This window comes from Thamnophis elegans, chromosome 12 (assembly GCF_009769535.1).
Source record: "Thamnophis elegans isolate rThaEle1 chromosome 12, rThaEle1.pri, whole genome shotgun sequence".
Classification (NCBI taxonomy): Eukaryota; Metazoa; Chordata; class Lepidosauria; order Squamata; family Colubridae; genus Thamnophis; species Thamnophis elegans.
Window position 1 is genome coordinate 18,844,857 of NC_045552.1, and position 12,911 is coordinate 18,857,767.

The window sequence follows — 12,911 nt, forward strand, 5'->3', positions numbered from 1 at the left end:
TCTCAAGTTTGTGCCTGCATAATGTCTTGGGCTTTCAGTTGGGCTTTCACTTTTCATTTTATTATCCTGTGTACTTTGGGGATTATGGGAGGAAGTCTAAGGCAGGGGTCTCCAATCTTGGCAACTTTAAGACTTGTGGACTTCAAGCAAAACTGGCTGATGAATTATGGGGGTTGAAGTTCACAAGTCTTAAAGTTGCCAAGGTTGGAGACCCCTGGTCTAAGGCATCTGGAGAGCCCTGAGTTAAGGAAACCTGAATGACCAAACCTGTTTGGTCTTTGCTGATGACAACTGTAATGTGTGTCAGTGCAACAATCGGATGCCCAAGCAATTGGTTCTAGGAACAATGACCATGTCACTAAATAAAAAGGTTTTTAAGCTTTATTATTAGCTCAGTGATAATAATCACTGAGATAGTAATAGTTATAGTAATAATAATAGTAATAATAATAGTAATAACTACTACTACTACTACTACTACTACTACTACTACTACTTTATTAGCTCAGTGATAATAATTCAGGGACATGGTGGCTCAGCTCGTCAATCAGAAAGGTTAGCAGTTCGTTGGTTCGAATCCCTAGTGCCACGTGACAAGGTAAACTCCCGTTATTTGTCCCAGCTTCTGCCAACCTAGCAGTTCGAAAGCATGTAAAAATGCAAGTAGAAAAATAGGAACCACCTTTGGTGGGAAGGGAACAGAGTTCTGTGCGCTTTTGGTGTTTAGTCATGCCCGCCACATGACCATGGAGACGTCTTCGGACAGTGCTGGCTCTTTGGCTTTGAAACAAAGATGAGCACTGCCCCTTAGAATCGGGAACGACTAGCACATGTGTGCGAGGGGAACCTTTACCTTTAAATAAAAAGGATTTTAAGCTTTATTATTAGCTCATGCAAAGAGATTTAAAAGCATACTATAAAAAAGCATACATTCCCTAGCAAGATGACACCCAAATTGATCACAAGCTGCCAGGAGCTCTTTAATAACTACAGCAAAGATGTCCAAGGATGGACAGCATGCACAGCATCTAGTGCTAGGTTCTGAATGGCACATGACTTTAGGATGGGAATGGAAAGTCTGAGACTTTTACAGTAAGGAAAACTTGCAGCTACGTAAAAATCCCCCCTGCTTCCCCTTTATTTCAAAACAAGAGTAAAAAGCAGGTTAGCTCATGCTAATGAGTTTTAAACTTCTAGACTTTTCTTAATATGAAGGAGAAATCAAAATAATGTCACCAAATTCCATTGGAATAGCAATGGTCTTCCAAACAGCCACTACACATGGGTCTCTGTTGCCACTCTGTGTGTTTAAGAGCTGGGCGGGCTGTTTGAACTCTCTCTGAGTTCTGCAATGTGGAAAAGAGCATTGTACCCTTTTGCATTCAGATGAGTTATCGTCTTCAGCCAGTGGCGGAACGGGTGGCACAGGTTAAGTTCAAAAGGATGGTTACAGGGCCAAACCCACCACTTTGCTCAATTGCACAGCACTTAGGGAAACCACTTGGATGCGGTGCCTTAATGAAGGTCATTATTTACAATCTTTAAATGGGACGGCTACAGAGTCAGTGATGCTTATTAAAAAAAATTGAAAAGTGGTCATCTCAGACAGTAGAGCAGAGATAAAAGGTATAAAGGTTCCCCTCGCACATATCTGCTAGTTGTTCCCGACTCTAGGGGGCAATGCTGATCTCCATTTCAAAGCCAAAGAGCCAGCGCTGTCCAAACACGTCTCCATGGACATGTGGCCGGCATGACTGAATACCAAAGGCACACAGAACGCTGTTACCTTCCCACCAAAGGTGGTTCCTATTTTTTCGTGCTTTCGAACTGCTAGGTTGGCAGAAGCTGGGACAGAAGTAACGGGAGTTCACCCTGTTATGCGGTGCTAGGAATTCGAACTGCCGAACTGCCGACCTTTCTGATCGACAAGCTCAGTGACTTCGCCAGTGAGCCAACGCATCCCTACAGAGCAGAGATACAATAGGCCTACATGATGAAAACACTGCAATATTCCATTTTAAAGAGCTGAACCCTCACCTCAAACTACAATGGTTGTGAGAGCTTGGGCCGAGGGTTGGACTAGATGGCCTACAAGGTCCTTTTCAACTCTGCTAATCTGTATCTATACACATGTTCAATTCTCACCCTCCCTTTCCCCCCCTTTATGTTTAAACAAGAATTTTCAGTGGTGAAGAGAACGAGAGGAACAAGAGACTCCGAGGTTTCTGATATGTAAAGCTTTGCAACTTGACAGTTTCACAACAGCCTCCTTTATGGAGCACAAGACACAGGTTCCGACTCGCTCTTCTGGATAAATATTCCCATTCCCTGCCCCACAATTGCTCTTATGTCAGGTCCCTTGAGCAATCTGGATTTCCATGCAGGGCTGGGTGCATGGTGTTTCACAGCTGTGGCGGTGCTTCCAGAGAAAGAGGAATGCTCCTTATGCAAGCAAGAATGCATTAAGTCAGAGAACTTTCTATTGGCGTTGTGAAACTGACCTCAGTAGATTATTATGACACTGACTAGATGAGTTCTTTGATAAGATTGGCTTGCAAAATCGATTCTTGTGTAACATGATTCATGGGCCAAGGAGAGGATGGAGAGCATGGACTGTCTTCTCCCTCGGCTTTTGAACCCATAATTGTCAGAGTCGGTTTAATGTCAGGGTTCCAAACAATGCACCTATAGCAAATTGAACTCCAAGGCAGTTAAGTTCCTCAAAGAATAGTTTTATTGGCTTTATCATATTGGCACAGGCTGGTGAAAACCAACTCTGAAGGTTCCCGCGGTTTTCACCTAATTAAAAGTGAAAGTTTTTCCCCTTTTCCCAAACAATCAGTCACATGGTCCAATCAAGGTGCAGTCCGGTTGCTTGGGCATCATCATTCCTCTTTTCTTCAGCCCCCCTGTGGGAATGTCCTTGGTTCACAAGGAAAACTATTTTGTTTTGGCTACCAAACCCCAGCTATCACTATTCACCCCCGCTCTAACCCTCGTCTCCATTGTGGCAATCCTGGAGCCTCAAAATGGCCTCAGTCAGGTCAGCTCCAGAGTTGACAATAATATTATATCAGATGATATAATGACTGTGGCAAGAAAGGTCGTAAAATGGGGCAAAACTCATTTAAATGTCTCACTTAACCACAGAAATTTGGGGCTCAACAGTGGTCGTAAATCAAAGACTACCTGTAGTTAAGGGGTTGAGATTCAATCTTAGTCCCTTTTCAACCATGGAAATACCCCAAAGTTAATCCATCTCTTCCAGCCCAACCCACTGTACAAGGGAGTGATTGTGGGGAGAGACACTGAGTGGGGCATTTGGAGCTCCTAAAGTTGAGTATAAAACTAACAAGCTAAATAATATACGATTGATCTCCCAAAATACATACTCCTTACTTATTTCGCAACTGCAAAGAAAGTTCCTTGGATGTACATTTTAGAAGCAGATACTTTCCACCATGGCCATTTTTACTTGTGCAAGTGCTGCCCTGTGATCTTCAGTAATTTCCCATTTACTTTTCAATTTCAGGAAGAGGAACCTAATCCCATGAAGATCAACAAGCGCCCCAGCAAGGTAGGATGGTGAAAAGGAAGAGCGACTTGTTTCCCAGGATTCCAGCAAACAGATTATATGTCAGGGTTCCAAGTAACACCCCCACCGAAAGAAGACACCGAGGCTTGAGGTTCCTCAAAAGTTCCATTTTATTAGAGATGTCATATTGGCACATCTGGGAAAACCCGAATCTGAAAGTTTCCAGGTTTTCCCCATCCAAATGAAAGTCCAAGTCCCTGCCCAGCACCCAGATGTCCATCACATGGCCCAATCAAGCACCATCCCAACTGGAGATGCCTCCCAGTCACACCATCACAGCTGCAGGGCGAGATATCCTTGACTCTCTGAGAAAGGAATGTTGTTTTGACTTTATCTACCCCACTCCATATAATCCCCCCTCCCAGTTTCCCACAGCATTAAATGTGGCAGGTCTGAAGGCCCAATGCAAAAGATGGCTCCCAGGCCTGGCATTATACCTTGGTAGACACAAAGTTAAGATGACCCCTCCCCCACCTCCTGTTTCTTGCTTTCCTGCAGATCATTTTATACTCTGAGGCAGGCTTTGGAGGGCAGAAAAGAGAAATCTGGAATGATGTCCCGGATGCCACTCCTTGGGAACTCTCAAGCACTATCTCCATTCAGGTGATCCGAGGAGGGTAAGCAATGCTTTGGCTGGCTTGGAGTGAGCAGAGTGGGAAAAGAGGACCTTGGCCAGAAAAAGAAACCAGCAAGAAATTACTATGAAAAGGATCAAAAGCGTCAGTGTGTGGTCGTTGGAACTTTGAAATCCGGTTGTAAGTGGCTCTGGGGAGGAGTGTCGTAACTTTGAATGGTTGCTAAGCAGCCAGACTGTCAGACTTGCTAGATTCTGTTCTCTCCGCCCCCTTCTCTTTCTCTCTTTCTCTTTCCCTCTCTTTTGTTTCTCTCTCGGAATTTTAAAGAAGAGATTGGATAACCATTTGTCAAAAATGGTGCCTGAGCAGGAGGTTGGATTAGAAAACTGCCAAGGTCCCTTCTAACTCTGTTATTCTATTCTATTCTATTCTATTCTATTCTATTCTATATCCTATCTCAATACTCTTTCTATGGAGTCAACTTCCTGATTTGGTTCACCTTAAAAGGTTGCCCTCTCCTTCTTATATACCAGCTACTGGGAGGGAACAGCACAGTAAAAGATTCTTCCTTATATGGTGTGCATGAGCTGTCCAGATAAATTGGGCTAATTAAGTATTTTCCCAATGAGCATGATAGCTGCTCTTTGAAGTAAGTGGTCTTTGCTATCATACCTTTAATTATTGGATGAATGCTGACACTGTTTTCTGTGCCACTGTTCTAATGCATAAATTTGTTGTCTATCTGAATTGTGGAGCAATGGAGGAATAGAAGGGCAAATAGCAGGAGGATGGGAGAGTCTCCCAAAATTTTTGCTCCCCTCCATTGGTTGAAATGAAACTTTTTGTAAGATATTTTTGATAAATACCCTTTCCCCCCTAAAATAAGAACTCTCCAGATAATAAGTCCTCCCCAAAAATATTGCAACAAAGCAGCCACCATGAGGTGGCCACACTCGCCACTTCCTGCACCTCTAAAATAATATGGCCAAGTGCTTATTTTTGGGGGAAGGGGGGGTCAAAAGAAAATGAGACCCTGTCTTATTTTTGGGAAAACAGGTTATTTGTATGCTTGTTCAGTACAGAGGAAAGGCATTTGCCTTTTAAGGAACATGAGGAATATGGGTGGGTACCCAAGAAACTCTGTCAATATCACACACCAGCTCTAGAATTCAAGACTTGGCTCTAATAATGATGTTCCTTTCTGGTTCTCTCCAGATGGTTGATGTATGAAAAGCCCCGATTCCATGGGAGGAAGTGTGTGCTGGCTGAAGGGAACGTGGAAATCAGTAACCCTTGGAGAATCTACTGCAAGGAAGAGTCAGAAAGAGAGAATGCCCCATTCCGTATTGGTTCTCTCAAACGGGTTGTGCAGGTAAAAGGGACTGAGTTCCGTTCAAGAGTCTTTCTCTTTTTAGGGAGTTGGTTAGCCATGCAAGTGAATGTTGATGTTGGAACAGTGGGAATAGAAAGCTGATCTTGTGGCCGGCCAACCCCTGCAGCAGTCGAATCAGAGGAGGAGGAGATGTGGGAGTCAGGGCCAGCATCAAGGCAACCCGAGAGCTCCGAGGAAGAAGAGGGAATAGAGCTGTCAGAGAGAGAGAGAGAGAGACTGAGGCAGAGCCTGGGCCATCCATCAGCCCTCAGATGGAGAGTCAACAGCCCCCAGGTGGATGATGAGGAAGAGGAGAAACAGCTGGGTCTAGTGCCTGATGCGTGGATGTGCAGAAAGTAGAGGAGAGGAGAACAGTGGAAATCCAGGGGCTGATTCTTGGGAAGGAAGAGCCACCGCTGCTAGCAAAGCCCCACCCTAGCTCTGGGGATAAAAGACAGGGGGTGGAGATGAATAGATGTGGCAGACAACTATTCATCTCCCTGCTAGACATACTTGTTAGCCTGCGGTGAGAGAGAAACTTTTTACTGGGACTCCTAATAAAGGAATCTTTGAGGTCACTTTAGAAGGATTGTCGTGTTTGGGGAGCTGGGTCAGAACAGCTGCCTTTTGCTGGATCAAAATTGTCTCCTGTTTGAAACTTGAAAAAGTAGATTTTCTCAAGCCTTCCTGGAATTGCCATGATTTGCAACTGAGCCTCATTCTTCAAAGCAGGGCAAGCAACTGAAGGCAGTGAAAATCAAGAGATAAAACCTATGTGGTTCAGTTGCAGAGTGGAGAAATCATCTTTGCATAGGATGAAAAGCAGGTGACTCACCATCTGTGGTGGATGAGAGGACATTGGTAGCCAAAAGTGCCAACAGGAGCACTAATGTTTCCATACCATTATGGTATTGCCTCTTTTGGGTGAAAGATTGGTATGAACATAAAACAACCAAATTATAACCCTAAGTGACTGAAGCTTCAATTTTTCAATGAAAAGCACTTGAGCGTATTTTGAATGGATTGGTTGATGCCTCACGTCCGCTTTGATCAGTTGGGCTCCTCTTGAAAATTATTTTCAGAAAAACAAAAGTTTGATCTACTGTTGAAATATGTAACCAGAGGTGGGTTGCTACTGGTTCGCACCGGTTCAGATGAACTGGTAGTGGAAATTGCGACTGGGTTGCTGAACCGATAGGGACGGCAGGTTCGCCACGCCCATGAACCGGTCCGCAGTTGCCGCGACATTTTAAATCTTCTGCGCATGCACAGACCTATTTACAAACAACTGCGCACATACACAGAGTGCGCACACACCAAACCAGCAGTAACGTCGGCAGCAACCAACCCCTATATGTAACCATTATTGAATGCTAGGAATGCTGGGATTATGGAAATAAACTCTTCTTCCATTAACAAGCCTAACTTTTTTGCAGGATTTCAGACTCCCTGAGATCACTTTTTTTGCGGAGGAAAATGGCGAAGGGAGAAAACAGAGGTTCACCGATTCTGCAGAAGATTTGAGGACATGTGGCCAGCCCTTGAAAGCAGCATCTATCATTGTACACTCTGGCCTGTAAGGCACTTTTCTCTCTCTTCTGTTTTGGGTACCCACCTTGTAAGAGGTGACCTTGTGTAAAGGGCTTAACTTCTTTTTTAGAGACTAAAATAGAAAGAGTGGCCATTAACTCCTTCCCTAATGGAAAGCTTAATGGTTATGATAGGGGTGTCAAAATCAATTTTAATGAGGGTTGCATCAAGGTTGTATTTGACCTCAGGAGGCCTTGGTGGGCATGGCCAGCTCGACATCACTTGTGTTGGGTGTGCCTGATGTTGGCCGAGTGCTGTGCCAGCAAAAACAGGCTCCCAAGCTCCGTTTTCAGCTAGGACAGCCTTCTTCCAGTGAAAACAGAGCTCAGGAGGGCGCACACAGCTTTCCTGAGCTCTGTTTTCACTGGAAGAGGCACTGCGGATCGGTACTTCGCTGTTTCCAGGGTAGCCCTGTGGGCCAGATCTAAGCACCCCGCAGGCCGGCTCTGGCTTCCAGGCCTTGAGTTTGACACCCCGGGTTACAAGCAACCGTTCCACACTGCAGAACCTTGATGTGTAGCTAATTTACAAAGTGGATGGCTAACAGATCCCATTGCCAATGTCAATGATGGGTCCTGTTGGGGTACTGTGTGACCACAACAACTGCTGGAGGAAAATGATGACTAATGCCAGTCCAGACAAACCATTTAAGAGCTGAACATGGTCTGTTCATCTGGGTATTCATTTCCACCCAGTCACCTGGAATCCGATTGCCAAATGTTATGGACATGAACAAGATGTGCAAGGAGAGAGCAATACTTTTACAAAGCCCCTATTTCCAGAGGTGGAATTCAGCAGGTTCTTACCAGTTCTGTAGAACCGGTAGCGGAAATTTTGAATAGTTCAGAGAACTGGTAAACACCATCTCTGACTGGCCCCGCCCCCATCTATTCTCTGCCTCCTAAGTCCCAGCTGATCATGAGGGAATGGAGATTTTACAGTATCCTTCCCCTGCCACTCCACCAAGCCATGCCATGCCCGCCAAGCCACGCCCACAGAACCAGTAGTAAAAATATTTGAATCCCACCACTGCCCTGTTGATTTCAAAAGAAATAGAATCTGACTCTGACCTAATGATTTCAAGATTCTGATATTTTGTGCTGCTCTTGATAAGCTTCTTATACAATGGTAGAGCCCTGCATTCTCTGATTGCAAGACAGATAGACAGATCCCAGGATGGGTGGAAAAGTGGCCCTGATGCTTTGTCTGCAGCTTCTCATGATTGGCTCTTACATCCATTTGGAAATTCAAGTGTTTACTTATTTGAAGGATTTAAGGGCAAGCTCTGCAGACCATTTCTGAACTTGCATGGAAAATCCAGTGCATTGTTGAAATTTTTATACAAAACTAGTTAATAACCCGGCATTGCCTGGGTATTTATTTATAGGGGGGAAATGTCCGGACCAAACGTACTTTCTAATGTTGGATTTTCCAACATTTACCAGAGGGAGCCCCCTGGTGGAGTACTGTGAATGTTATCATGGCAATTCCCCTGTGCTGTACAGTGGAAGCCATTTTACAGCAGTACAGTAGAATCCATTTTAAGGCACAACAGGCTGTATCTTAACAGAACACACACCCTGAGGGGTGTTAGGGATGTCTTACCCCCACAGTATTTTTTTCAAGATAAAAAGTCATCTGTATACCAAATTTGGTTGAAATTGCTTGAGGCCTTCCAGCGTTATGCTGCTCTCAACTGTGCATTTTATAAATATTTTATTTATTTTGTGAGCTGGGGTAGATTGTAAAATTTGAAACTAAATGAAAACCAACCAGTCATTTTCATCTAATTCATGGATTACTCTGGAAAACACAAATTGGGCTAGTTGGCTTAAAGCATTGATCAAACATATTGTTTCCTTCCAGAAGATTTCTTGGGATTACAGTTCCATTCAGTAGATATGTTATCATTATTTGTTTTGCCAGTTCTTTTACAGATCTCTCTATTCCATAGGTGGCTCGTTTATTCAAAACCGTTCTTTGATGATGACCCATATGTTTTAGAACCTGGTGGATATCCCAATTTGCAAGCCTGGGGTGCAAAGGACCCCTCCATTTGCTCCATGCATCCAATTAAACTAGTAAGTATCCCCTGGAAAAATATCAATATCAATAATATTTAGCTTATATATTGGTGCTTTACAGCAGTTTCTGGGTGGTTTACAGAGTCAGCCTCTTGCCCTCAATAATCTGGGTCCTCAGTTTACTGACCTTGGAAGGATGGAAGGCTGAGTCAATCTTGAGTTGATCAGGATTGAACTCTAGGCTGTGGGCAGAGTTTGCCTACAATACTAATCTAATCACTGTGCACCAAAGCTTGCTGTGCAAGCAAGCTTGCTTGCTTTCTTCCTTGCTTCCTTCCTTGCTTCCTTCCTGTTTCAAGTCAGGAAAAGGCACTACAGATTCTTGGAAACCAAATACACGTGTACATTCTAGCCCTGATTTTCTAATTCATTAAGGCAAGGTCTCAATTGGTTGTTTCTTCCTTTTTTTTTTACTGATTCCTTAATGGATGGATTAAGATTTCAAGAGGCAAGGTCATCAGTTGTCATGTCTTGGAGATGTTCTCAGACCCAGAGAAATCTACTACAGTTACTTTGTTTGTTTATTTGCTTGCACTTTAGACTTACATTTGCATTTTTGCTTAGTGGAGAATTTTTGGGGTTGAGGTCCACACATCTTAAAGTTGCCAAGGTTGGAAAACTTTGCTTTAGAGCAGTGTTTCTCAACCTTAGCCATATAGAGGTATATGGACTTCAACTCCAAGAAGTCCACACATCTTAAAAATTGCAATTTGAGACCAATTCAGGTGAGGCAGAAATAAATCACGTGAGTTAGCTGTTGTTGTTATTGTTAATTGCGAAGTTGTATCCGCCCCATTATGACCCCATGGACAACGTTCCTCCAGGCCTTCCTGTCCTCTACCATTCAACTGGAGTCCATTTAAGCTCATACCGACTGCTTCTGTGACTCTATCCAGCCACCATATTCCCTTTTTCTTTTGCCCTCCATCTTTCCCAACATTAGGCTCTTCTCCAGTGAGTCCTTCCTTCTCATTAGGTGGCCAAAGCATTTGAGTTTCATCTTCAGGATCTGGCCTTCTAAAGAGCAGTCAGGGTTGAACTCCTCTAGGACTGACCGGTTTGATCACTTTGCAGTCCAAGGGACTGGGAGGAATCTTCTCCAGCACCATAGTTCAAAGGCGTCCATTTTTGGCGCTCAGCCTTTCTTATGGTGAGTTAGTTGAGAAACTAGTAATCCTTGAGGATCCCATCGATATGAGACTCATCTCCGAGCAACATAAATTCCATGTATGGAAATCCTGAACGTGTTAAACACGTAGACAACTAAATTTATTTTGCAGATTGTCTATTTGTTTCTTAGCCTAAGAAGGTAGATTTAAATACTACAGGTACAGCAATATTTTTTTTAAAAAAAATTGTGTCACTTTCACCAAATGTATTCAACCGGTATTTTACTTGGGCAAGTCAGCTGAATGACAGGTTTGTTTCTTTAAGCACACAGGTCTTTAATTTATTTAAGAAAAGTGTAGTGCCTTATACAAATTAATGCATGTATGTTTGTACCTTTCTTCATTTACTTAATCATTGCTTACTTAGTTTATTTAGGCAAGTGAGATGCATAACCTGAAGTTACACTGTGGAATGCAAGTTCGCTGTTCTTCATTCCACTCCCTTTCTTAATTTTCTATCTTTTCTACACACCCATAAGTACATTCAGTTCTGATTGGGCTGTTCTAGGAATATCTTCCTTTATGTTCTTTATTTTTAGGGAGTTGTACTTTGGCCAAAATTGTAATGCCCTGAAGGCACTGACAGTCCCATGTTGTGGCGCAAATGCAGTTTCAGCTAATTCAGTAACCTCCTTCCCTTCTAATTGATTCAGAAATCAGTAAGGTGACTCCTTCTTCTTCTTGTGCCATATCCATCATTGGACATTGGCAATCATGTTGGCGATCCTATTTTCATCAACAGATGCCTGAAAAAGTGCTGCTGAGTTTGGTCCAAATCAGTCCCTTAGGTTTTGAAGCCATGATGTTCTTCTGCCTGAACCTTGTTTTCCTTCAATCTCTCCTCAAAATTAGGCAATTTTGATGGATGATAATCTATTGTCAGGAAGAATTCTTATGCAAAGGTGGTACCAGAAAAATGTCTCAAGAATCCAGATAATGATGAGCTGAAAAGGAAACCATAATTGATAGATCCATTTATAGAATGTTCTCTTTTGTTTATTCTCTTTTCAGGGTTCCCCAGTTGTTGAAACCCCTGCAGAGCCCAAGGTAATGGGATCATTAGCACCAAGTCTGATCGTTGGAGAGACATACATCCTTGCAAAAAGTAGAGCTAAAGAATCTGAGTTTGTTGCAACACTGAATTTTTTAAAATCAGAACACACATTATGTTTGTATGTATTTTCTGGCAAAGATGCTGAGCTTCTCGATCAGAAAGGTCGGCAGTTTGGCGGTTTGAATCCCTAGCGCTGTGTAACAGAGTGAGCTCCCGTTACTTGTTCCAGTTTCTGCCAACCTAGTTCGAAAGCATGTAATAATGCAAGTAGAAAAATAGAGACCACCTTTGGTGGGAAGGTAACAGCGTTTCATATGCCTTCGGGGTTTAGTCATGCCAGCCACATGACCACAGAGACGTCTTTGGACAGCTCTGGCTCTTTGGCTTTGAAACAGAGATGAGCACCGCCCCCATACTTTATCCTTGCATATGTGTCAACCTTGAGGGGGAAGCCACATAAGAACCATAACAGATGAGCTATGGAAGCCAAAATTTATGTTGCTAAGCAAGGCAACAGTTAAGTGAATTGTGCTCCATTGCATCACCTCTCTGCCACATTTGTTAAGCCAATTACTGCAATTGTTAAGTGAATAGTAGGATTGTTAAGCGAATCCTGCTCCCTTCATTGACGTTAATTGTTGGAAGCTGGCTGGAAAGGTTATAATTCATGATCACATGACCCCAGAACAGTGCAAGTGTCATAAATGCATGCCAGTTACCAGGTGCCTGAATTTTGATTACATGACTGTGGGGATGTTGCAATGGGGGTGGGGCATGACAAGTGTGAAAAACAGTCATAAGTCACTCGAGGACTATCTGTAATTGTGGTTCACCTCCCTGGGAATCTCAGCATTTATTCATTCCTCCATCCCAATATTGCTCTTAAAATCAGTATTTAAATTTGTAAGCCAAGCAAATGCTCATCTCATTCTCCATCATTTTCTTCCCAGGCTCTAATTTTTGAGAGGCCACATTTTCAGGGCCATAGCTGGGAAGTCAACCGAGATATTTACAACTTAAGGAAGCCAGAAAACAACCAGGATTCCATGATGTCCACTGCTGGCTCTCTGAAAATCTTGGGAGGCTGGTGAGCAATTTTGGATGGCATGTTTTCCCCCTTTTGTATTATATTCCTTCTCCTAAAGCAGTTCGGGAAAGCAAAGACATTAGTTTCTTCCAAAAAAGCACACAGTTCTTTACCTAGGCCAGTGATCGGCAACCTGTGACTCTGGAGCCACATGTGGCTCTTTCATCCCTCTGTTGCGGCTCCCTGTCGCCGGTCGGCTCCACAATTGATAGGATTTTCAGTTAGGACAGGTACAGGAAGAAGGATGCCGTGCTAGGAGGAGACTCTATGGTGGGGGAACCGGACCTCCAATTGGCAGAGGAAAAAAGGATGCCACACTAGGAGGAGACTCTATGGTGGGGGAACCGGACTTCCGGTCGACTTCAGAATTGAACGGTGGGCTTCC

At 43.5% G+C, this 12,911-nt stretch overlaps 1 protein-coding gene across 1 annotated transcript in view; it reads left to right on the forward strand.

Annotated features, from left to right (window-relative positions):
* Positions 1–12,911, forward strand: part of CRYBG2 (crystallin beta-gamma domain containing 2) — a 79,760-nt gene that overhangs the window by 51,088 nt on the left and 15,761 nt on the right. The window contains exons 5-11 of the mRNA XM_032227203.1: positions 3,533–3,577; positions 4,094–4,212; positions 5,386–5,542; positions 6,979–7,118; positions 9,087–9,213; positions 11,397–11,432; positions 12,390–12,526. Of these exons, the coding sequence (XP_032083094.1) occupies positions 3,533–3,577; positions 4,094–4,212; positions 5,386–5,542; positions 6,979–7,118; positions 9,087–9,213; positions 11,397–11,432; positions 12,390–12,526 (761 nt within the window). The remainder of the gene's footprint in view (positions 1–3,532; positions 3,578–4,093; positions 4,213–5,385; positions 5,543–6,978; positions 7,119–9,086; positions 9,214–11,396; positions 11,433–12,389; positions 12,527–12,911) is intronic.